We start from the raw sequence: 26,405 nt of genomic DNA, 5'->3' as shown, positions 1-26,405 counted from the left end.
GTAAAAAGAATAACTAATTGCACAGTTTACCCGTAATTGGCGAGACGAATCTTTTAAGCCTAAATAGTCCATAATTAGACAAATTTTGCCAAATACAAACGAAAGTACTACAGTAGCCAAAAGCCAAAAAATTTCGCATCTAAACGGGGCCTGATACAACTTGTGCAATGTCTAGAATGAGAATCTAGAATGAACTTTAGTGCAATGTCTTGCCATGTCATGTTTCAGTCAATTGTTAGTGTTAGTGAAACCAAGCAAGCAATGTGTTGCAATGTGGTAACATGTGAAGATTTAGTTGTAGGCAAGCACCACATTCAGGTGACTATATTACACAGGAAGCATCCACACAAGGTTCTGGGTGCTAGCACAGCACTGCTTAAATGCATCCACTAGTAGTTTTGATGCAAATTACAGAGATTGGACCACCATTGCCTAACTATAATGCATCCACATTATTTTGATGCAAATTACATGACAAAAAGAACCTTATCTTTCATTCACAAAAGATGTTAGGCCTATACTTCACAAAAGGGGGTCAACAGATTCATTCACAAAAGAGAAGCACTACTTCATCACTTCAGGTTGCCTTCCTCTTGCCCGCTAACTTCTTTGTTGCTGTTGCCTTGCTCTTTCCTGGTGCCTTTCCTGCTGCCTTGCCCTGCTTTGTTGCTGTAGTAAGTGGCGCTAGCCTGGGAAAGGTTGGTTATCTTCAATGAATGCACTATCTGGCAGTGGTCCATGATGCCTTCCTGCATCCACAGTGCTTGATGCCTGTCAAAACAGGTACTTGTAATGCTTCAACCAAGGATAAATGTTACCTGTGATAGCATCTGTGACAACATCAGGTTCTCGGTGTTTAAATCTTCCATTGTATGTGGTTGTCCAAATTCCTATTGTCATGTGAATGTAATTATAGTGTCACAACAACAATAATTGTTTTTGGTGGCAACATGTGTTTCATTACCTAGGAGATAGTTGCCTCTTCATTAGATTGGATAGGAGTCTCTTCATTGTGTGTTGGTGCTGTGTTCCTGTGGACAAATGGCCTAATCCCTAACTTCTTAAGGGCACAACCAGCACTTGTGGTTCTCACCTTTGAACCAACTACAAGTAATAATTACCCCATGCTTTGACAGCTTTGGCCCAGCCCTTCCTTGCACTTCAGTAGGTTGCTTCCTCCTGGATTTTGCTGGCCTTCCAACCTTCTTTTCATATACAGGTGGCTGCACTGGAGGTCCATTCATCTTCTCCCACATAATTTTATCTCTACAGGGCATTATGTTGAAGGCATAAACATTGCTATAGGTTTCTGTAGAGTAACAAGAAGGAAGCATATCTTCAGCTGGAATTCTCTCATGTCTAAGACAAGCTATGGCATGATTGCATGGGATGCCAGTTAAGTCCCATCTTCTACAGTCACAAGTCTTGTTGCCAATGTCAACAATATAGTCAAATCCCCTTGATTGCACTTGGAAAATACATACACCAGCTTGCTGCACAAAGCACATGTTAGCAAACTCTGAGTTCTTCAATAATTTCTTTCTGATCTTGGGGCACACTGGTCCTGGCCACTTCTCACTAAGCTCCTTTTGCTTGTTATAGAATCTACTCATCAGCTGTCCCATAATTCTCTGAATCATACTCAGAATAGGAAGTTCCCTGGCTTCCAAAATGTACTTGTTGAAAACTTCACATGTATTGTTCAGTAACAAGTCACACTTGGGGAAGGTACTGAAATAAGCTTTCACCCAGGTATTTGGTGCCATCTGTTCCAACCAAGCATGTGCAGCAGGATCTAATTTCTTCATATCTTCCATGTTCCTGCTGAACTCCCTAACAGAACTAGACCTAGCACATTTTCAGAGCTGGTTCTTCAAGTTTTCTTTGAAACTGCCTTGAAAATTCTGGTACAGGTGTCTAACACAAAACCTATGCTCTGCCTCAGGAAATACATCCTTAATAGCTGGTATGAGACCCTAAAAGGAGATTACAAAGCATCATTACAAAGCGGGCTACACAAAGCACAATATAATGAACTAAAAGTAACTACTAGAAGATGTACCTTTTGTTTGTCAGTGATGATGGCCCATGGATATGTGTTGTCGATGTTCAGTTCTTGTTTCAGTGTTTGCAGAAACATCTTCCAGGTGCTCTTGGACTCAACTTCCACAACTGCCATGGCTATTGGAAATATGCAGTCATTAGGGTCAACTCCTACAGCAGTCAGTAGCTGGCCTCCAAATTTGGTCTTGATATGGCAGCCATCCAGGCAGATGACTGGCCTGCAACCACTAAGAAATCCTCTCTTGCAAGCATCTAAAGCAAAGTATAGGTGGCTGAACTGTCCATCAGCTACGTTACGGTAGAAGGTGCTTCTTGGGTTAGACCTTCTAATCTCTTGGCCAAAGTCCCATAGCTGGTTGTATTGCTCAACTTCATCACTATAGATCTGTTGTACCGCCATGCTTCTAGCTCTGCATAGCTTACTCCTTGATGGTGTGACGTTCCAATCTTTCTACACAAGTCTGCCAAAGTTTGCCAATGTCATCTTTGAATTAGTCTTGAAGGTGTCAATGTACTTGTTAGCCAGCCATTTTGTAGTGCATCTCCTCAGCACCCACTCCCTCCTACAATTGTGCTACCCAACATACCGCTTGACAAGAATGGTCTTTGCTCTGGCATCTTTTGAAGCATACAACAGCTATGGATAGCCCTCTGCACAATGGGCACTTATCCTAGTCTTGTCATTCCTAGGCATCTTCACATCCACCCTATGTCTCAAGCTGTATTCAGTGACTGCTTTCCTCACCATCTCAATAGAAGGGAAGCTCATGCCAATCTTGAATGTTGGATTATTCAGGTCATCAGGGGTAAAAGACTTGAACTCAATCTAACACCACTTTGTTCTCCATCAGAAGCCTCAGGAAGTTCTAGGTCTTCACTTTCACTGTCATCATCAGCTGTAGCAGAGTGCCAAGCTACTGCTGCTGCTTTCCTAAGCCTGCTGCCTGCTGCCTGCTGCCTTCTTGTTCCTCCTGTTGTCCTCCTCTAATACTTCCTCATCGACATTGTCCACAAACAGATCATCATCTCCATCATCTACCTCACTGTCAGTATCAACGAAATCTGAATCTGAATCTTCCTCACTTTCATCACTTGCAGCAGCTGTGTCAACAGGTTCTTCTTGCCTCTTCTAAATTGTTGTAGAATTCTAGCAACTCCTCATCCACTCTCTCCATATGCTGCACCTTGGTAGGGCTGAAGATCTTGGGCAAATCAGCTATAGGGTTGATCACTATGTCTTCATGAGGCAGCCCCCCAATGTGGTTGTCATGATCAAAGTAAAGGACAATGTTCTTCACCTTGTCAACCACAGATGCCATCACAATTGTATCATCATCTGTCTCTATTACCCTAAGTCCTTTATGAATCTCCTATCCAGGCAACAACCAGTACACTGTCAAGTGTTTCGAGGCCACAAATCATAGCCAAGCTAAATGATGAAATCATCTATCCAGAAAGTACTCCACACATCCTCATCAACATAGTCAAACCAAGTCTATCTTGCCATCCACATAGCATCGTTTTGATCCAATCCCACAGAAAAATCCATCATGATGAATTTCTACTGAGAACTGATTGCATACATCGTTGCCTACAGAAACGATCAAATCAACCAAAATACCCAAATTCGCACAGAAATTCAGAGAAAACCCTGAACCCTAACTAAGTACCAATGTACCTCCATGTCTCCGTTCCATGAAATCCTCCAAGCCTAATTGACTACTCACAGATGCAAACCTAAACCTTGAACGAGAAGAAAGGAAGGAAGGAAGTGGACTCACAATACTCGGGTGGGGAATCGCCGACCTTGCGCCGACGAGGAGCCATCGGGAGGCGGGTGGAGCAGCTTGCGGCGGCGTGTCTTCCGCAGCCAGCGATGCTCTCCGCCGACCGCCGCTGGAATCGCGTCCTGCGTTGCCTTCCTCGTCACCGTCGCTCCTTCCGCCCAAATCGCCCCTCGCCTACCGCCCAGTGCTGGGAGGCAGTTTAAGTGAGAGGGAGGGGAAAAGCCAGGGGCTTCTTGGCGTAAATCCCAACCGCTTGGGCTACTCACGGGCGCGGCACGTGAGGAAAAAGGCGCCGAATCCCCCGCCCAGTCCACGTTGGCCTCCACATCAGCAGATCAGCGGCGTCAGACAGGGTTTGGACCTGATTGGAACTCTAATGCGAGTTTACGGTGCCAGAAATGCAAATCCTAAGTTCCATGACCTATTTGAGAACTCCAGACAAGTTTAGAGGGCTACCACTGAAATTTACTCATTTTAAAACTTGAATTTCAAATTATGAGAAGTCGATCTTCCTCTGGTGGGAGAGGGACGTCTGGGACCAGCTCCAGCGGCAGAAGGGCTTGCTCGCTCACGCCAACGAGCTTCTGTCGGCGCGGAGCGCGGAGGTGGAGGACCTCCGCCTTCGCTGTGCCGATGCGAAGGCCGAGGCGGCCACGGTTCGGGAGCAGGCCGCCCCTCTAGCGGCGTGGATCAAGGAGCTGGAGGAGGAGCTGACCCGGGCGGCCAGCGAGCGGGACACCTTCAGGTCCCAGGCTGAAGAAGCGAAGGCCTCTGCTAAGGCCGTCGCTGGGCAGCTGGGGATGGAGCAGGGTGCGCACCTGTTGACGAAAGGCGCCCTGGCGGAGGCGCTCAAGGTGGCCGAGACCTCCCGGGTTGAGGCCCTAGCTCTGAAGGAGAAGGCTAAGGGTGAGTCCCGTTGAGCCGCGCCCCTTGTTTTTATTTGTTTTTCTTGCGCTTGACCCCTAACCCCCCGATGTGATGCAGAGCTGGAGAAGGAGGCTTCCAGGGCGGCCGAGGCCTCTCGGGTCGAGGTCCAGCGCCTAAAGGAGAGAGCCGAGGCCTCTCTGGTCGAGGCCCAGCGCTGGGAAGAGAAAGCCGGGGGTGAGTCCCGTAGGCCTTAGCCCTTGTTCGGCTTATTTCCCTTTGCGCTTAACCCCATCCTGCTTGTCTTGGCGTAGGGTTGGAGAAGGAGGTCTCCCGGGTCGCTGAGGCTTCTGTCGCGGTGCAGGCGGTGCTCGATGCCGAGATCGGGGAGCACAACGCGCTGCAGAGCGCCACCCGTACCGCCTGCGAGGCCCTGGAGGTTGAGGGAGTCCAGTCGAGCAGCTCCCTTGGGAGCCGCTTGATCGCGTTGAGCGGCCAAGTACACGAGCGACTCCGAGGGGCGCTGCACACGGGCGTCAAGCGCGCCCTAGCCGTCATCGCCTCGCACTATGCTGGCGTCGACCTCGAGGCCATCAGTGATGGCTACGTCCTGGCCGAGGATGACAAGGAGGCCGATAAGGAGGTCACGAAGCTGCTGGAGGCGGCTGAGGGCCCTGGCACGGCGCTGGCCAAGCTGTTCGAAGAGGAGGTGATCCCTCCCACGCCGCCCGCCGATGCTGAAGACCCTGAACCTTAACCTAGGCCCAAGAGGCCATGTAAATAGAATAGGGATTATTTTTGTATCGTAACGCTTGTGGCCGTCGAGGCCTTTTTAAAGTACTTCGTGCTTCTTAATCGTTTTTATTGTATTTCCGAGCCTCTGCCCTCTGTCTCGTCTCTGAACAAATCTCTTGCAAAAAACTTCCTCGGAGCCTAAGCTGCCCCTTGGGCGAAAGGTGGTGAGGGAGTGCCGTAGCCCAGAGGCGTAGGCCGTCTCACGACTCGACCGGCCTTTTGGCCTTGAGACAGACTTTTGGTCCTTAGGTTTTTTACAACCGATTTGTCAGAGCGCGCTAGAGAGTTAGGCGTAGAAATTTTTTCGAAAACGACTAAAAATGGTGCATGGGACTTAGGGGGAGTCCCCCCTTCTAGCCCCCGAGGGAGGCTCGGTTCTGCAGAGGCAGAGCTGTGTCCTATTCGAGCCCCGCAGTGGGCACCTCTGCAGAGGCAGAGCTAAGTCTCCCTTATGGTGTTATCGTAATGCCGAGACCCGCGATGGGCTCGGGGGGTTTCTTGAAAAATTAGAACAACTAAAGAACGCTTCTTAATTGTATTTCGAGAAACAATGTATATAATGCTTGGAAATTTAAGGGTAAAAGCGACGTAGCTGTTCTATGTTCCAAGCATTGGTGAGGGTTTCACCCTTCTCGTTGGCTAGCTTGAAGGTCCCGGGCTTCAGCACTTGGGCGACGATGTATGGTCCTTCCCATGGCGGGGTCAGCTTGTGGCGGCCCTTGTTGCTCTGCCTCAGCCTCAACACCAGGTCGCCCACCTTCAGGTCTCGGCTTCGAATGCGCCGGGCTTGATAACATCATAGAGCTTGCTGGTACTTGGCCGAATGTAGCAGCGCAACGTCTTGGGCCTCCTCCAGTTGGTCGAGGGCGTCCTCACGGGCAGTGCGGTTGCTTTGCTCGTTGTAGGCCTGAAGCCTCGGGGAACCATACTCCAAGTCAATGGGGAGGATGGCCTCGGCCCCATAGACCAAGAAGAACGGTGTGAACCCCGTGTCTCGGCTCGGGGTGTTCCTCAGACTCCAGATGACCGAAGGGAGTTCGGCAAGCCATTTCTTGCCAAATTTCTTCAACCAGTTGTATATTCTTGGTTGAGGCCTTGTAGGATCATGCCATTAGCACATTCTACTTGGCCGTTTGTCCTAGGGTGTCCTACGGCTGACCAGGCCACGCGGATATGGTGGTCGTCGCAGAACGTCAGGAATTTTTGGCCAGTGAATTGTGTCCCATTGTCGGTGATGATGGTGTTCGAAACCCCGGACCTATGGATGATGTCAGTGAAGAATAGCACCACTTGCTCGGATTTGATTTGATTGATCGGACGAGCCTCGATCTATTTGGAGAACTTATCGATCGCTACTAGCAGATAGGTGTAGCCCCCGAGGGCCTTCTGTAGAGGCCCAACCATGTCGAGCCCCCACACGGCAAACAGCCATGTAATGGGGATGGTTTGGAGGGCTTGGGTCGGGAGGTGCGTCTGCCGCGCATAATACTGGCATCCCTCGCAGGAGCGTACGAGCTTGATGGCGTCAGCAACCGCCGTTGGCCAGTAGAACCCTTAGCGGAAGGCGTTTCCCACGAGCGTCCGAGGCGCTGCATGGTGCCCGCTGGCGCTCGCGTGCAAGTCCCAAAGTAGGGCTTGGCCTGCCTCGGTGGTGATGCATCGTTGGAGAACGCTAGACGGGCTTCGTCTGTACAACTCGCCGTTGCAGAGGACGTAAGTTTTGGCTCGTCGCGCAAGCCGTCGGGCTTTGGTCCTGTCTGCAGGAAGCTCTCCCTGAGCGAGCTAATCGAGGAACGGGACTCACCAGTCCATGCCCTAGTCGGCCTCGGGAGGCTCCGCGTTAATTTCCATGACATCGAGCTCGGCCGAAGGGGTCTCGGTGACAGAGGGGGCCTCGGGCCCTGCGGTGGGCTCGACCGGTGGGCCCTCTTCTGTCGCCAAGGCATAGTCGATGGAAGGCTTGTGGAGGTCTCTGGCGAAGACGTTTGGGGGGACCGGGGCCCGTGCCGACGCCATCTTTGCCAGTTCGTCCGTGGCCTCGTTGAATTTCCGCGCGATGTGGTTGAGTTCGAGACCGTCGAACTTGTCTTCTAGGCGACGTACCAACTTGCAGTACGCCTCCATTTTGGGGTCGTGGTAGTTTGACTCCTTCATCACTTGATCGACGACGAGCTGCGAGTCGCCCCGGACGTCGAGACATCGTACTCCAAGTTCGATGGCGATCTGCAAGCCGTTGTCGAGGGCTTTGTACTCGGCTGCGTTGTTGGAGGCGGCGAAGTGGAGCCGAATTATGTAGCACATGTGTACTCCGAGGGACAAGATGAAGAGCGGACCCACGCCTGGCCCGGTCTTCATCAGGGACCCGTCGAATACATGGTCCAGCATTCCGCCTGGACTTGAGCAGGTGGCAGTTGGGTGTCGGTCCATTCAGCCACAAAATCGGCCAAGACCTGAGACTTGATTGCTTTCCAAGACACAAAAGTCAGGGCTTCCCCCATGAGTTCGACGACCCACTTGGCTATCCTACCCGAGGCCTCCCGATTATGGATTATCTCTCCCAGGGGAAAAGATGACACCATAGTCACCGGGTAGGATTCGAAGTAGTGACGCAGCTTGCGCCGAGCCAAGACTACGGCGTAGATCAGCTTCTAGATGTGGGGGTAGCGTGTTTTGGTCTCGAAGAGCACTTCGCTGATGAAGTAAACAGGTCGCTGGACGGGTAGAACGTGCCCTTCTTCCTGCCTCTCGACTACTACTGCCACGCTGGCCACTTGGGTTGTTGCGGTGACGTAGAGTAAGAGGCTTCACCTTTGGCTGGCTGTATTAGGACGGGAGGGTTGGTGAGCAGTGCCTTGAGCTTGACGAGGGCTTCTTCGGCCTCAGGAGTCCAAGAAAAGCGTTCGGATTTCCTCAAGAGGCGGTACAGAGGCAAGCCTTTTTCGCCAAGGCACGAGATGAAGCGGCTCAGGGCCGCAAGGCATCGCATAACCCTCTGTACTCCCTTGAGGTCTCGGATCGGTCCCATGTTGGTTACGGCCGAGACCTTCTTTGGGTTGGCCTCGATGCCACGTTCCGAGACTATGAATCCCAAGAGCATGCCTCGGGGAACCCCGAAGACACATTTCTCGGGGTTGAGCTTGATGCCCTTCTCTTTAAGGCATTTGAAGGCTATTTTCAGGTCGTCGACGAGATCACCGGCCTTTCTGGACTTGACCACGATGTCGTCCATGTAGGCCTCGATGGTTTGCCCGATGTGCTCGCCAAAGACCTGGGTCATGCACCGCTGGTATGTGGCCCCTGCGTTTTTGAGGCCAAAAGGCATAGTCACGTAGCAGTACATGTCGAATGGTATGATAAAAGAAGTCGCGAGCTGGTCGGACTCTTTCATCTTGATTTGATGGTAACCGGAATACGCATCAAGGAAAGATAGGGTTTCACATCCCGCAGTGGAGTCAACGATTTGGTCGATTCGAGGTAATGGGAAAGGGACTTTCGGACAGGCTTTATTCAAACCGGTGTAGTCTACACACATCCTTCACTTCCCATTTTTCTTTTTGACTAACATAGGGTTAGCTAACCACTCCGGATGGGACACTTCCTTGATGAATCCGGCCGCCAAAAGCTTCTGCACCTCCTCGCCGATGGTCCTGCACTTTTCCTTGTCGAATCGGCGCAGGCGCTGCTTCATCGGTCTAGAGCTGGCCCGGATGTCCAAGGCGTGCTCGGCGACCTCCCTCGGTATGCCTGGCATGTCCGAGGGACTCCATGCGAATACGTCGGCATTCGCACGAAGAAAGTCGACGAGCACGACTTCCTATTTGATGTCGAGGGTGGCGCTAATCCTCAGCGCCCGGTCGTCGAGGCAGGTGGGGTCGACCGAGACGAGCTTGATGGCCTCCGCAGGCTCGAAAGTCTTGGTACGACGCTTGGACTCGGGCAGCTTGCTGCCAAGTTGGTCGAGGTTGGCGATGAGGGTCTCGGCCTCCATGAGAGCCTCGGCGTACTTGATGCATTCGACGTCGCAGTCATATGCATGCTCGTACGTGGACTCGATCGTGATGACGCCGTTGGGACCCGACATCTTGAGCTTGAGATAGGTGTAGTTGGGGACCGCCATGAACTTGGCGTAGCATGGGCGCCCCAGGATGGCGTGGTAGGTTCCCTTGAACCCAACCACCTTGAAGGTGAGGACCTCCTTGCGGTAGTTGGAGGGGTTGCCGAAGCAAACAGGCAAGTCGATGCGCCCGAGGGGTCGCGTGTGTTTCCCCGGCATGATGCCGTGGAAAGGCGCGGCATCACCCTGGAGCTGCAACCGGTCGAGCTCTAGGAGCTCTAGGGTGTTGGTATAGAGGATGTTGAGGCCGCTGCCTCCATCCATCAACACCTTGGTAAGTCGGGTGTTGCTAATGATCGGGTCGACAACAAGTGGGTATTGCCCAGGATTTGGGACATGATCGGGGTGGTCATCCTGATCAAAGGTGATTGCCTCCCGAGACCAGTCGAGGTATCGGGGAGTGGCCACCTTAACCGAGAAAACCTCCCGGCATTCCCTCTTTCGCTGGCGCGCCGTGAGGCACGCTGAGGGCCCGCCGAAGATCATGAAGGCGTTGTGCACCTCGGGGAACCCGTCGTCCTTGTCGTTGTCCCTGTCGCCGGCGCCCCTCTTCTTGGCATCATCGTCGGGGAGCCCGAGCTTGGCGTAGTAACGCCGGAGCATGGTGCACTCCTCGAGGGCATGCTTCACTGGGCCCTAGTGGTAAGGGTAGGGCTTCTTCAGCATGTCATCGAAGAGCTCGGGGCCTCTGGGGCCTCGGAGATTTTTGCGCTCTGTGGCCGCGACTAGACCGGCCTCGAGGACCTCCTGTTTCCCCTGGCGACCCTTTTTCTTTTTCTTGGGGAGGTGGAGAGCCGAGGCCTCGGGGGCCTCGTCCCTCCGCTTCCCCTTGGCGTCGCTGTCGGGGAAGATGGCACCGACAGCCTCTTCGCCCGAGGCGAAGTTGGTGGCGATATCGAGGAGTGCGGCGGCCGAGGTTGCACGTTCCGGCCTAACTCTCGGACCAAGTCTCGGCAGGTGGTGTCGAAGAGGAAAGCCTGAACGATTTCCGAGTCACCGACGCTGGGCAACTCGGTGCACTGCTTGGAGAAGCACCAGATGAAGTCTCAGAGAGACTTGTCCGGCTTCTGGCGACAACTTTTAAGGTCCCAGGAGTTCTCGGGGCGCACGTATGTGCCCTAGAAATTCCCGACGAAGACCCTGACCAAGTCGCGCCAGTCGTGGATCTGTGAGGGAGGGAGATGTTCAAGCCAGGCTCGCGCCAAGTCTGACAGGAACAACGGGAGGTTGTGGATGATGAGCAGGTCATCGTCCACGCCGCCTAGTTGATAAGCCAGGCGGTAATCGGCTAGCCAAAGCTCGGGGTTGGTCTCGCCGCTGTATTTCGTGAGGTTGGCCGGTTGGTGAAACCGGGCCGGGAACTGAGCGCCGCGGATGGCCCTGCTAAAGACTCGAGGACTAGGTGGCCCAGGAAAAGGACTGCGGTCCTCCTCGCTATCGTAGCGACCGCCTCAGTGCGGTTGGTACCCTCATGTGGGCCCCTTGTTGTCGTGGCGCCGTCGCCTGTCGACCACATTGTGGTCGCCTTGTCCCTCGCGTCGACCACCAAGGCGCTCGTGCACCGAGAGGGTTCTGTTGGCCGTTGGTGCCCGAGCAGGCTCGGGACGAACCGAGGCCTCTCTATCCTGCCGAAGCGATGCCGTGGGTAGTTCTGAGGTGCCCCCACGCTGTCGAGAGGTAGAGCTCTCAGCCTGCTACACCGCGGCGGTCTCGAGATCCCAGAGCTCGCCGCGGACCCATCGCCCCTCCGTGGTAGAGGGCTCGGGCATCGTTCGGACTAGCATCGCCGCTGCCGCGACGTTCTGGCTAGCGCGATTGAAGATCGGGGGTTGCTCACCCCCTTCGTCGTCGTTGATGCGGTGGTGGACATTGCGGGCCCTCCGCCGGGCTGCTCTGCGATCATCATGACCCTGCTGCTCTTGCTCGAGAGTGTTTTGGAGCTGCTGCAGAAGGAGTCGGTCTTGTTCGACCTTGGCCTGAAGCTCGCAGAGCTGCTCCAAGTCAAGGTGTCGATGTTCCTTGGGGGCGAGGTTCTCGTTCCGCGCCGCAGGGTGCTCGTTGCGTGGAGGTGCAGCGCCGCTTGCCCCCACGGGGGGCGGGGAGCGAAAACCTGTCACTTCATCCTCATCACCCGTGCTTGGCATCCCGAGCCCGACGTGGAAGCACTCACGAGTGGGGTCGTAAGTGCCTTCGTCATTAGAGTCAGAGAAACCGAAGCAGTAGTCGCTCGCGGCCAGGAAGCGGTGCATGGCTTCAGGGTCGCAGAGCCCAGAGAAGTCCGCTCCGATCCATGCCTCGTCCTCCTCCGAGGAGTCAACATGGGTGTGGATCGAAGTCGTGGCGTCGAGGTCGAGGGCGAAGCGTTGGTGGCGTCTTAAGGGCTTCGCATGAGCAGAAGCGTAGGCGGAAGCATAGGCAGCGGCGACATTACGCAACCCGAAGGGGTATGGGGATGGTGCCATCGCCGGGTTTGACTCCGCCGAAGTCGAGCCCTCAGGACGTGGCGGGGCAGAGCTTGATGATGGGGCATCGCTGCACGCCACCGGTGTCTTTCCCTTATCCAGGCTCAGGCTAGACTGGTCCCCTACCAGGGACCTGGTGCCAACAGCTGGGCATGGGATTCCGGTGGAGCGCGGCGCGTGGCCCTATGCTTGTGTGGTGTCGGGGTGATCCCGCCCGCATCGCGCTTGGCGGGCGTGACGAGGGCGGCGGCCCTGGCGCCGCCTGCGCCTGGGCTGCTGGTATGTGATGTCATCGTCGGTCGGTGGGGCTCGGGGTGTGAGGAGTACCATGTCGTACTCAGATCCTAGAGACATGAACTCTAGGCTCCCAAACCAGATCACCGTGCCGAGACATAGCGGTCATATGGGGTCTGCCATCCGGAACTTGTTGGGATGACGAAGCTGACACGCAGTAGCCCCCCTACCTGGCGCACCAACTGTCGGTGTTTTGGACCGGTAGGCCTCAACCAACTAGTAAATTTGTACTACGTGTTCCCAATCCCGGATGGTGATAAAAAGAGACACAAGGTTTATACTGGTTCAGGCAATAGGTGCCCTACGTCCAGTCTGAGAGATCGATCTTGTATTCCTTACACCGAGGTGCTCGTAGTAGGGGGTTACAAGCTGGGCGTGAGAGGGAGCTAGTCCTAGGTCTCTACGTGGGGTGGGGTGGTTTGCTTGAGATGTTGATCTCAAGCCGCAGGGAAGCGCGTGTGTTCGTCTGAGCGTCTATGCGTGAGTTCGTCGTGTGGGCGTAGGCGTAAGCGTAAGTGTCCGCCTAAAAACGTCCCCGTCTCCCCCCTTTTATAGTTGAAGGGGGGACGGAGGTGATACATGTGTCAGCTACATGGCGTCGTGCGAATAGAGGCGGCGTGTCCGAGCCCTGTAGCCTGTCACTGTGGCGGCATGGTCGATGGAGTGGTCCTGCTCTTGAAGTGCTAGGGCGACGCGCCGGTCACGCCCGATCCTGTGCGACGTGGGAGCTCCAGTGATGGCTTGATGCAGGGCATGGCGGACGACGCGCCGGTCGCTATGTGTCGACAGCGTAAAGAGCCGAGGCTCAGTTGGTGCCGAGGCCAAGCCATCATGGGAGGGCTCGGCGGGCGCAAATCCTGAGGCTGCCGAGACCCTGAAGTGGGTTGCCGAGGCTTGGAGGGAGCAGTTGGTCCTGTACACTGATTCTGAGGCTACAGGGACCCGAACTCGACTCCCCACGCCGCGCTGTCCTCAGAGCAGTTGGGGTTAGGCAGCACAATGCAGCACGGGCGTCAGTCGTGGATACAGTGTCGAGCACAGCGGCTGGTAACCCCTGCCCCATCCTGTGCCGGACGGCATGGCGTCGATGTGACCTACGTCGCGTCGGCCACTCCGCTGTGTCGAGCCGTCATTCGTCTAATATCGCGGGAGCGGTTGATCGCATTAATTGGATGCGACGCTCTGTCGGAGAGATTGGTCGAGGCAGAGGCGACGGGGTTGTTGCTGAGCCGGCCTCGAGCGAGGCGGAGAATCGGCAACTCGTCCGAGGCTTTACGAGCGGGGCCTCGAGCGAGTCAGAGAATTGGTTCCCTGTCCGAGGCCCTACGTTCGAGGCCTCGAGCGAGGCGGAGAATCGGTAGGCCGTCCGAGGCCTTTCGCGCGAGGCCTCAAGCAAGACGGAGAGTCGATAGCCTCGAACGAGGCCGGGGGTTAGCCGATGGTTGTCCCTTGGCTTTGATTTTGACAGGGTCTAAGCGATTTTTTCGGCTCTTGCTTAGGGGGCCCCTTTTTATGGTACCCAACACATCTCCTCTTCATTTATACTGCCACATTTTCAGGGACTTACTGGATCAGGTTTTGGTTCCTACTACAGAAAGAGCAGGATCGACAAATGATGAAGATGTGTTGCAAAAATATTGAGACAACCACGATGGAGGTGTTTGCAAGACACGGTTGGAGATTCAGTAATAGAATTGCGTTTTAGATGTTGCTTTTGGAAACTTTACCTTTTTCCTCTTCGGCTCAAAACTTTGTTTTGAGATTGCGTGGACCTTTGTGACTGTGTTTGTAATATGGAACAATTATATGCATTAGTTGATGCAGAAGCTGGGATATTAATATATTCCCTTTTCTAAAAAAACATCAACTTATTTTATGCTCGTTAAACTCTCATAAAACTTCCGTTAAGACTGGTCTAAGCAAGTATTCACATGTACTCCTCTCGTTAAAAAAATGCAATTATAGATAGTCCAAGTCAAACTATCTAGACTTTGATTAAATTTGTAGAAAAATAATATCAGCATTTATGAAGTTAATTTAAATATATATTATAAAACATATTCTGAGTATATCCAATGATACATATGTTGTTAAATACTACCTCTATCCTTTAAAGAATGCAACTATAGTTTGCATGTCACTTTGAATGCTTTATGTTTGATGAAGTTTCAAATAAATAATATTCATATTTATGCCTTTAAATTAATTTATTATGAAAATACATTTCATAATGTATCTAATGATATTTATTTTATATTATAAATATTTATATTTTTTAACTATAATTGGTCAGAGGTGATATATTAAAACATGATATTGTTCTAGAATTGCATTCAATGACGGAGGGAGTATTAGTATATGTTATATAGGTTTTTTTAAACAAATCTTTTGACATCCACATACACACATGTACACTCACCACTCTACAAAGGCACACAAGCAAATCGTATCTGATGAGTACCTTCGAAAGACTAAACCGATCTCGAATATGAGATTTATTATAGGTGTCTTGTTATTGACGGACACGTTGCCTACCACCGGAACAATGACACTGTCAAATTGTACAGTAAATCTAGAAAAAAATACAAACACTTATGCCAAATCAAAGATTTAAACTCAGATTGAGTAGGCACCACCACCATATGCTCGAGTGAACACTATTTCTCGAATTGCATTTTTTGGATGCAGATAGTACTGTTGTAACTAGTATTTGTAAGTATCTTTTAGAAAGAACAACAACAACAACAACAACAACAACAACAAAGCCTTTAAGTCCCAAACAAGTTGGGGTAGGCTAGAGTTGAAACCCAACAGAAACAATCAAGGTTCAGGCACGTGAATAGCTGTCTTCCAAGCACTCCTATCTAAGGCTAAGTCTTTAGGTATATTCCATCCTTTCAAGTCTCCTTTTATTGCCTCTACCCAAGTCAACTTCGGTCTTCCTCTGCCTCTCTTCACGTTACTATCCTGACTTAGGATTCCACTACGCACCGGTGCATCTGGAGGTCTCCGTTGCACATGTCCAAACCATCTCAACCGGTGTTGGACAAGCTTTTCTTCAATTGGCGCTACCCCTAATCTCTCACGTATATCATCGTTCCGAACTCGATCCCTTCTTGTATGACCGCAAATCCAACGCAACATACGCATTTCCGCGACACTTAGCTGTTGAATATGTCGTCTTTTCGTAGGCCAACATTCTGCACCATACAACATAGCAGGTCTAATCGCCGTCCTATAAAACTTGCCTTTTAGCTTCTGTGGTACCCTTTTGTCACATAGGACACCAGACGCTTGCCGCCACTTCATCCACCCTGCTTTGATTCTATGGCTAACATCTTCATCAATATCCCCGTCCCTCTGTAGCATTGATCCTAAATATCGAAAAGTATCCTTCATAGGCACTACTTGACCTTCCAAACTAACATCTTCCTCCTCCCGAGTAGTAGTGCCGAGGTCACATCTCATATACTCAGTTTTAGTTCTACTAAGTCTAAAACCTTTGGACTCCAAAGTCTCCCGCCATAACTCTAGTTTCTGATTCACTCCTGTCCGGCTTTCATCAACTAGCACTACATCGTCCGCGAAAAGCATACACCAAGGGATGTCCCCTTGTATGTCCCTTGTGACCTCATCCATCACTAAAGCAAACAAATAAGGGCTCAAAGCTGACCCTTGATGTAGTCCTATCCTAATCGGGAAGTCATCCGTGTCTCCATCACTTGTTCGAACTCTAGTCACAACATTGTTGTACATGTCCTTAATGAGCCCGACATACTTCGTTGGGACTTTATGTTTGTCCAAAGCCCACCACATAACATTCCTTGGTATTTTATCATAAGCCTTCTCCAAGTCAATAAAAACCATGTGTAGGTCCTTCTTCTTCTCCCTATACTGCTCCATAACTTGTCTTATTAAGAAAATGGCTTCCATGGTTGACCTTCCGGGCATGAAACCAAATTGGTTCATAGAGACCCGCGTTATTGCTCTCAAGCGATGCTCGATAACTCTCTCCCATAGCTTCATAGTATGGCTCATCAACTTAATTCCCCGGTAATTTGTACAACTTTGAATATCCCCTTTATTCTTGTAGATCGGTACCAATATACTTCTCCTCCACTCGTTAGGCATCTTGTTCGATCAAAAAATATGGTTGAACAGCTTGGTTAACCATACTACAGCTATGTCCCCGAGGCATCTCCACACCTCGATTGGGATACCATCCGGTCCTATCGCCTTACCTCCTTTCATCCTTTTCAACGTCTCTCTGACCTCAGATTCTTGGATTCTCCGCACAAAGCGCCTATTGGTGTCATCAAAAGAGTCATCCAACTGAAAGGTTGTGTCCATATTCTCACCATTGAACAATTTGTCAAAATACTCTTGCCATCGATGTCGGATCTCATCCTCCTTTACCAAGAGATGCTCCCTTTCATCCTTAATGCACTTAACTCGGTTGAAGTCCCGTGTCTTTCTCTCACGAACCCTAGCCATCCTATAAATGTCCTTCTCTCCTTCCTTCGTACTCAAATGTTGGTAAAGATCCTCGTACGCTCTACCCTTTGCCACACTTACAGCTCGCTTTGCAGTCTTCTTTGCCACCTTGTACTTCTCTATGTTGTCCGCACTCCTATCATGGTACAAGAGTCTATAGCATTCTTTCTTCTCCTTAATAGCCCTTTGAACTTCCTCGTTCCACCACCAAGTATCTTTAGCCTCGCGTCCCCTTCCTTTGGTTACTCCACACACCTCTGAGGCTACCTTCCGAATGTTGGTTGCCATCTTGTCCCACATATTGTTTATGTCGTCTTCTTCCTTCCAAGAGCCCTCTTTGATAACCCTTTCCCTAAATACCTCTGACGTCTCCCCTTTCAGTTTCCACCACTTTATTCTTTCAATCTTAGCTTGTTTATCCCTACGGGCACGCACCTGAAAACGAAAATCTGCCACCAAAAGCTTATGTTGAGAAACAACACACTCCCCTGGTATCACCTTGCAATCCAAGCATGCTCGTTTGTCCTTTCTTCTTGTGAGGACAAAGTCAATCTGGCTACAGTGTTGTCCGCTACTGAAGGTCACTAGATGAGATTCTCTCTTTCTAAATAAAGTGTTGGCTATCATCAGGTCAAAAGCTACCGCGAAGTCCAGAACTTCCTTCCCCTCCTGATTCCTACTACCATACCCAAAACCTCCATGAACTGCCTCGAAACCTGCGCTTGTAGTACCTACATGTCCATTAAGATCTCCTCCTATAAAAAGCTTCTCACTACTAGGTATAGCTCTAACCAGGCCATCTAAGTCTTCCCAGAACTGTCTCTTAACACTCTCGTCGAGGCCTACTTGGGGGGCATACGCACTAATTACGTTCAATACCATATCACCAACGACAAGCTTGACTAAGATAATCCTATCTCCTTGCCTTCTCACTCCCACCACACCATTCTTGAGGCTCTTATCAATCAAAACTCCTACTCCATTTCTATTCGCGACTGTCCCTGTGTACCAAAGCTTGAAACCTGTATTGTCCACCTCCTTCGCCTTCTGACCCTTCCATTTAGTCTCTTGAACGCATAATATATTTACACGCCTCCTAGTCGCGGTATCAACTAATTCTCTTAACTTACCTGTAAGTGACCCTACATTCCAACTACCTAAACGGATCCTAGTTGGTTCGACTAGCTTCCTTACCCTTCGCACCCGTCGACTCTGATGCGAAGACCCTTGCTCATTTTTCACTACACCCGGGCGCCGATGTAGCGCGCCACTAAGGAAGCGACGACCCGATCCTTGGTTACTTGACACCATGCCCAGATCACGACACGGCGCGTCACGGGGGTGACGACCCGGCCCTTGCCCATTTAACACCATACCCGGGTTCCGATATGGCGCGTCGCTAAGAGGGTTACGCCCCAACGATTTTCTTTCGGGTTTCATCTCCATTTAAGTGGCTAAGTTTTTACATTGGCTCGCCACGCCTAACACAACCCTCCTCCTTTACCAGGGTTTGGGACCTGCTATGCTGGGACACCAAAGGCGCCCCACCATAGGCGGAGTTTATCTTTTAGAACGAAAAACCCAAAAAATCCTTACAAATACCAGTACCTTTATTTTGGTGATGCGGCGCCTTGAAGTCCACCAATTTCTCTATATTGTTGAAATACAGCTTAAGATAACAAATTAGTATGGCAACTGGTCCAGCACTCCTTACTTTCTTCCCATTAACAGGGTCCAGACAAATGGAAAAGGAAAAGAATAGTTTCGAAGCCTCACGCTTCACTCTGAGTCTTTCACGGAGACAAGTTTAAACTGCAATGCACAGTGTACAAAGTGTACGGCATCAACTAGATCCTGGGTTCACCCAAACCTCACAATAATTACTGTATAATAATAAATTAAACAATTCAGCACCTGACTGACCAAATGTTCAGACGAAATCATCCTCTAATCAAGCGAAAAAGCAGCAGCGGGGACCTCTATAAATGCTTGTTCTAAATGCTTCGCACAGTCTGCTCTGCTGCTGCTCCTTCTGAAGATGGCCCAGGCTAACGTTGAGTTCGCCCCCGTAACATGGCCTTCCAAACCTCCGATGACCAGCAAGTACCAACACGTAATTAGGGTCTCAGTCTGTACAGAAATCAAAGACACAATTATAGGATGTTTGGTCTGAGGAACGAGTTATCATCTTCTCACTCTTTATATTGTTTTGTTTGTAGAATAAAATAGGTTGATCCATTATCTCCTCATTCATCACTAGCAAATAATTAATACTTCCTCCGTTCCAAATTATAATTATAATTTGGAATGGAAGGAGTAGTTTAGTACTAGTACGAAAAATAAAATAATTTTACCAAGTTTAAAGAATGGACTCATGATGCACATCATCATCTAAAATGGTTGATTTCTCAAATAAAACACCCTGTTAATTCTGTAACTGTTTTAGGATAAGAGCACACATGTCGGAAAGGTCTGTTTTGGGCTACTAGAATCTAGAGAACTTGGCTGCTTCTATACATACTAGTCCATGACGCGCGCCATTGTGCGCGCCGGCAAATCACCTGGTTAAGGCATAGGCAAAAAATATGTTTAATCTTTGCATGGAAGTAATATTAGGAGTTTGATTTAGAGGATTGTTGGTCCAAACTAAAAGGTTGGGCTGATGAACATACCATGATGGATGATTTCTGCTCCAGCGCTACAAGTACAAACACTAAAAATTAGCAGGAGGCGGTTCCTGTGCTTTCAATTTAGACTATGTAAACCACCAACCAACATAAACAGCAGAGGAGAAAATATACTAATTTAGATTGTCTTAGATTTATGAAGCTAGGTAAAAAGGCACGGGATTTACAGTGTAGCAAAGGAATGGCATACTAAGCAATAGCTAAATAAACCCCATCAAGTTTGCATTAGTTTAAAAAAAACAAGCGTGAATGTGAAGCCGATAAAAGAAGGCAAGATTGAGAATCAATAGAACCATGAAAGATGTACCTCATTAGGTGTGGTGTACACGACATCTTAGATGTCCAAGTTTGTTAAAAAAACTAAAATGATAGATGTGTCGATTAGCTGACCTCTATCTAATGGTATATACATCAACCTAAAAGTTGTATCCTGCTACGATCAACAATAGCAGGGAGACATCTTCTGGTTATTTAGTTTCCAACTATTAAAATGATATTGTCACCTTCGAAAAATGTTGCTACATGTAGGCAAACAAACGGTCCTTGCTTATAAAGAGGCTAGACAGGGTATCCCTTTTTTAAGCTTTGAAGAAGCTGGACTGTATGTTGTTGGTCAATTCATTTACAAAGGACGTGAAAGGCTATATAAGTAAGGCTTACCTAGTAGTTCTGTTGATGGATATAACTCTAAATTAGGGAATAGCCGTCTGTTTTTGTTTGAGGGGCTGTGCAGGTGTGGTTTATTGGGCGCTCCAAAAAGCTCAGCGACAACTCTTTGTACTATGTACTGATTTGCATAATGTATAACAGCAGGTTCAGAAATTGTGTGGAGCGGCGCAAGAGTATGGAGTTATGTATAATCCTGAGCAGTTGCGTAGTGCTTACCTATTTTGGGACTTGGGAAGGCCTACGGGTACTGCCTTTTGGTTGGAGCTTGGAGACACTGGATTTGGACCTATTTGTGGTATGGAGATGGTGTTATACGAAAGGTACTAACACATGTTAACTGAATATGTATAACATGATTTTTCCAAATATTATATCCTTAATTAGGCAGTGTAAATAGGAAAAGGACAGTACATTTTAATTAGACAGTGTAAATAGGCAGTGAAAGGCAAATACATCTCCATGATTAATGGGAAAAAATGGCCGGCATAACTAACAACTCAGTTAATTTTAGAACGAACGCTTTAAATATAGCCAGGGAGCTCGATATAGCTGTTGTACGTACCTGGTGGCAAGAACATAAACCACAGTAGCATAGATGATAAAATTGAATAAATGTAAATTGTTTTCGGGAAGAAGCAACCTGCCCAGTAAATATGAAACCAAAAATCAGCGCATTAGGAGTTTGGAGTTAACTGAAGACAAGAAGCATTCCAAAATTATCACATGAAGAACAGAATACCTGCACAGCGCCTTGAGCTGTTCAGTCCAAATTTGAATGTGACATAATCCATGGTAATAGACAAAAAACTGAAAACCCAAAATATCTCATAAATCCAGACTATAGACACTCCAAATCTTAAATCGAGGCCACTCCAAATTTCAAACCGAGGCATAAAAAACACTTGTAACTATAATCATCAGCACTACAATACGGCAAGCGCTTTTATATTATGTAAATATGGCATGTCAATAGGCAGCAACAAACCAACTAATACTTGATCAAGTGAACATGTGCAGGTGGAAAGGTAGGAGGTCACATAGCTTGGAAGAGAAAACTTTAAAATTTTGGCAGGAAAATAGGCAGCAACAAATCAGCTAATACTTGGTCAAGTGAACATGTGGAGGTGGGAAGGTAGCAGCTCACATAGCTTGCAAGGGAAAACTTTAAGATTTTGGCAAGCAGGGAATAATTATATAAATTTAAAAGTCTAATGTATGATTTGGTTGTAGAGGTTTCATATAGCTTCAATCTAGTTATGTGAGGCTGAGATGCCGACATATTAAATAATAATAGAATGTATGAAATATTTTTGGCACAAAAATCAGCAAGACAGATCATTCAATACCATAGGAGCCGTTCAAGAGTATGCAAATAAGGTCGAGGAGGGTGCATGTAGGGTCTGCTGGAGCACAATCAGGAAACTGCATCTGCATAGAAGCTGCCGCGAACATGAAATTACCTAACGCAAGAAAATAAGCCTGTAAATAAGACAACACAAAGAGAAGGCATGTATGTAACAGATTCAGCACATAGACAAAAAAAACTGAGGTACCGAGCTGCAGCAACAAGCCCAAATTCCATTTTGTTAAACACGACATCATTTTAGGCGTGCAAATACAAACTAACCCATTCAGGTTTCGCACATATAAACCTTGAACTGTTTTTATGTGTGCATGGATAAATATAAATTAAGCCATATCTATTTTTTAAATACAACCTTAGAGATATTTCATGAAGCAATTTGTAGCTCATTCATGTCATTTATACTAATTTAATTTTTTAGCTGGAAACAAATTAAAGATGTGCATAGAGCAAATTGCAAAATGATCCAAAGGAAAAGCTGAAGATAATTTTTGACGGTGTTAGAACGAAATCATCACAACTTTACCCCCACTGCGTGAAGTGGCCTCTGTGGCAAGAAATCCAGTGTACTCCCCCGAAATGGCAAAGAGCAGATGGTTTGCAATGATGAGGTGTGCAATGATGTCCTCAGGAGGAACAACAAGCTCAAATGCTACAGGCTGGGAACAAGGCAGACATGAGAGCGATGATTGTGAACCACTAAATGATACCCCATTATATGCATATAGTAATACATATACTAATTTAACTTTGTAGCAGGAACAAACTGAAGATGACGTGATCGCCGCTGCTGATCTGGCTTGTCTAGACAGACTTTTGCACTGAACTTGCAGATTAGGTGCCAGCTGCATCTTTGAACCTGAGCGATTGTTCCAACACACTGGATGTAGTAGAACATCCGAAAAAATAGAACAACACAGAATACAAAAACAACTATTAGACGATTTCAGAGGAAATTGTCAGCCGGCAACTGATTCCTTCACAGCTTCTACCTGCGGCCAAACCAAGATTTAATTGAGCGATGCACTTGGCAGCAGAAGTGTGGTGGGGTTAGCTAGGTACCTTGCGTCCCATAAATCGACGAGGAGACAAGAGATCCGCCAGATCCAGACTCGGAGCTGAGACGCCACCGTGGCCGTTGGCGACGAAGATGGCACGCGCAGCCGGAGCCGTGGAGCACGGGCAGGTAGGGTTTCGTGGAAGCGGGGCAAGGCGACGTCGTTCGGTCGCTGCGTCGCCGGGGGGGGGGGGGGGGGGCGCTCGTGACTCCGGGCTAGCCGTGCTGGGTGCTCTCGCGGGGAACGACCGGATCCGGCCATGAAGGCCTCGGATCGACCCAGCAAAGAAGGCAACAACCACAGACCACACAGATCGACGCTGGGCACCGGCGAGGGAAAGAGAGGAGGAGCAAGGAGAGAGGCCACCTTCACCTGCGTCTGCTCATGCGGGAGCCGCTGCGTGTTGGGTGCGCTGTTGGGGCCCACCCGCCGCACCGCACAGCTATGCCGACGGGAGCACTCGGCCCGCTCTGTCGCACCGCTGTGCGTGGGGGCGCACCCGTGGCCCGGCGCTGGTTGGTGGCCTCGCCTGGCCGCCGCGCTGGTGGACTGCCCTAGCCGCCGCCATAAGAGATGAGGGAGAGGGAAGAGTCGCGGATGCGGATGCGGATGCGAGAGGGAGCGGTGGAAGGATCGGGAAGGCAGAATCGGAAGCCCGCGTATATATCTGATGGGCCAGCTCCGGAGCAGAAGCTGCACAACACCAAGAGAAGGTAAGGGAAAGCTGTGGAAGCGAAGCCAGAGCGGCAGAAGCCGCTCCCGGCCGAATCTGCTCCAGACAACCATGGCCACACGATCGAAGATCCAACGGCTGTAAACGATGGAGTGACGCGGATAGCCTGAGATGCGGCCAAAGGAAACTGAAGCGGCTACAATCAATCTGGACCGCACGACGGGAGATCGGACGGACGAAAAAAATGGGGCGACGTGGACCGTCTGGTTGCTGGCCAAAGCTCCCTGCTTTGATAATAAGAAATGTGACAAAGTGCTGGAATGATCCTTGCACATCTTGCAGCAAGAAATGCTTGGGAATCAATCTTTTGTGGTGCTAGAAAAAAAAAGTTTTGAGGTGTAGGTAGGGCAATCATATGACCAACTGGACATTGCAAGAAGGAAGTACACATTGAAGCTTTTAAGATGTACACATCATAGCCAAGTTCCAACTCTTACCTTCACTTTCAGTCACCCTTGTCTTTTGCAGCTCTTGATTCTTGCGGCACTCAAATGATGCCTCCAAATTTGCCTGTCAGCAAGATCCACCAAGTGCTGCTACTGGGTCCCAGTGACCAATGTGTTCGAGTATAGTTTGGATACTCATCAACATTGGAAGAGCTGCATCAGCAATGATGCTGCAACGCAACCTGGAATGTCGTTGAAAATTTTTCAGCAGAACTCTCCCTAGTGCTCCTGTATAAAAAGGACGAATTTCATCTCGTAACACTGCAAACTCCTGTAGAAAGAGTTGTATGTCTATCAACATAAAGTGATAAAAAGTTTTCACAATGTTCATAGTTTTTTATGTTTTTCCTACTGTATAGCATTGATTGAATGACGAAAGCTGTGCCTGGCCACGTCAACACAAAATTTGACATTCCTGGACTGAGCACTAATTTCACCTGATCACTATGGAGGAATCAGTGTCCTTCATAATAGTTATTATCTTCGCAGAAGCGGCATATAATTTTTGTCGCCTTCAGCTTACCTTGTAATCCATACTATTCAGCTTATTTTAAGTTGAAACGGTATTTTTCCCTCACAAAAATTTAATCAGAATAATATTTTTCAGCCAATTCAACCAAATTTCAGCAAGCCGGTGAACAACGTCATAGGCTGAGTCGTCTCATCACCGGATTTAATTTAATAATAAAATCTGCAGTAAGATTCTAAGGAATTTGGTAGTACTTGGCCCTTGTTTAGTTCTCGCCTTAAAACTTTACACTCTGTCACATCGAATGTTTGGACACATATATGTAGTATTAAATATAGACTAAAAATAATTAATTACACAGTTTACGACTAATTTGCGAGACGAATCTTTTAAGTCTAATTAGTCTATAATTTGACAATAAAGTGCTATAGTAATACTAATGACGGATTAATTAGGTTTAATAAATTCGTCATGCGGTTTACTGATAGATTCTATAATTTATTTTTTTATTAGTATCCGAATATCACATGCGACACCCTCGTATAACATTCAATGTGATATTCTAAATCTTTACACGTGAAATCTAAACAAGACCTCGGTACTACTATAATATTTTAAAAAAGAAACTGTTTCAGATAAGACATGGATTGTACTCATCAGAATTTTTACTTTTGTCGGATGTGCTCACTAGTTTAATACTATGAAATGCATCGGAGAATAAAGGAATCAGATTTGTGCGTAACATGGTTAGACAATGTCCTGAAAGTAAAGCCAGTACACTGCTAGTTGTTCATTAGCTTGAGATTTCAGAAGTAAATACAAGGGGCAGCTTAGGGGGTATTTTGGTTCTTTAGTCGCTCCTAAAATCTAAAATTTATGTTACATCGAATATTTAGATATTAATAAAAAACATTAAATATAGATTAATTATAAAATCAATTACATAGATGGAGGCTAATTTACGAGACAATTTTTTAAGCCTAATTAATCTGTCATTAGCATATGTTTACTGTAGCACCACGTTGTCAAATCATGGACTAATTAGGCTTAAAAGATTCGTCTCGTAAATTAGTCGTAAGTTATAGAATTAGTTTCATAATTAATCTATATTTAATATTTCTATCCAAATATTTGATGTGACATAAATCTTAGACGCCACCAAACACCCTCTTATTTTGGCGTCTATACTGACCATGACCCAATATATACAAGACATGGAGAAAAAAAAAACAAACAAAAAAAACTACCTATGCTGACGAAAGTAGTCCCGAAGTAAAAGAGTTCAAAGAAGCAAGCACCCACCACTCGTACAAAAAGAGTTGATCTAATAGTAAATCAAAAGATTTGTCATTTGCAACTCAAAGAAAAAAAAGGATCTTGCCATTTGCAACTCAAAAGGAAAGGTCAGCAGCCTGTTCGGCTGGGCTTATACGATCGTATACGATCATGGATTATAAGCTAGAACAGTATTATTTTTTCACACCAAATCAGCCAAACCACTCAGCAGTAAATAATCCAAGATCGTTAACGACGAAATAAATAGGCTGAAGAAAGTCAAGTGAAAAAAAGAGGAGGAAAGCCCCCCTGAACCAGTGGGTAGGCACCACCAGAAAGGATATACTGTGGAAAAGGGCGCTCTTTTTACCAGTTACCACGACCAGTCACCGGCAGTCCAGCACTGTGGTAAGAACACAAGGGGCCAAGAGAGGCTGTGCCAGGCAGCGCAACATGCCCGAATACAAAGCAGCCAAAGTCACTGTCAGCTTGCACACGCAGTGAAAGGATCACCCACTAAGCACAAGTGGAGATCAGCCCACAATGCACAGCATGCACCACTCAGGCATGCATTCACCGATCACCAGGGGTGTCTTTGGATGAGGACAAGGTGAATGGAATATGGTCGTCTATGGATCCGTGGATATGGATATCTATGCTGACAGAGCGAGTTAATTTTTTGTTTGGTTGATAAATATCTGTTGGATAGGATCAGTCATTTTTTTTTTGGTTTGGTTGGATGAGGACGGAGAAGGCAGCTGGAGTCACCGTCTGTGATGTTACCCTTGAAACGTGCACAACAGCTTCAACATATATATACGTGGTTACTGA

At 48.4% G+C, this 26,405-nt stretch overlaps 1 protein-coding gene and 1 long non-coding RNA gene across 3 annotated transcripts; one reads left to right on the top strand and one right to left on the bottom strand.

Annotated features, from left to right (window-relative positions):
* Positions 1 to 302: 302 nt before the first annotated feature.
* On the bottom strand, positions 303 to 4,028 carry LOC136538323 (uncharacterized). 2 transcript variants are annotated; one of them, XR_010779299.1, is made up of 4 exons: positions 3,846 to 4,028; positions 2,063 to 3,655; positions 965 to 1,976; positions 303 to 890 (listed from the first exon to the last, which is right to left on the bottom strand). It is a non-coding gene; the product is annotated as an uncharacterized lncRNA (long non-coding RNA). The 2 variants fall into 2 exon arrangements; XR_010779298.1 differs by having other exon boundaries at positions 303 to 1,976.
* Positions 4,029 to 4,651: 623 nt separating this feature from the next.
* On the top strand, positions 4,652 to 5,472 carry LOC136536275 (uncharacterized). Its single transcript, XM_066528627.1, has 4 exons — positions 4,652 to 4,757; positions 4,836 to 4,952; positions 5,030 to 5,154; positions 5,257 to 5,472. Exons 1-4 carry the CDS (start codon positions 4,652 to 4,654, stop codon positions 5,470 to 5,472), a joined length of 564 nt encoding a protein of 187 aa, XP_066384724.1.
* Positions 5,473 to 26,405: the final 20,933 nt, after the last annotated feature.

The sequence above is a fragment of the Miscanthus floridulus genome, chromosome 2 (assembly GCF_019320115.1).
Source record: "Miscanthus floridulus cultivar M001 chromosome 2, ASM1932011v1, whole genome shotgun sequence".
Taxonomy (NCBI): domain Eukaryota; kingdom Viridiplantae; phylum Streptophyta; class Magnoliopsida; order Poales; family Poaceae; genus Miscanthus; species Miscanthus floridulus.
This window is presented reverse-complemented; position numbering and strand designations above follow the sequence as displayed.

Excerpts from the sequence above, each read along its gene's own strand:
- LOC136536275 (XM_066528627.1), top strand. The coding sequence starts at position 4,652 with ATGGAGCAGGGTGCGCACCTGTTGACGAAAGGCGCCCTGGCGGAGGCG. Across the intron at positions 4,953-5,029 it reads CTGGGAAGAGAAAGCCGGGG|GGTTGGAGAAGGAGGTCTCC; the intron begins GTGAGTCCCGTA and ends GTCTTGGCGTAG. Across the intron at positions 5,155-5,256 it reads CCGCCTGCGAGGCCCTGGAG|CGCGCCCTAGCCGTCATCGC; the intron begins GTTGAGGGAGTC and ends ACGGGCGTCAAG.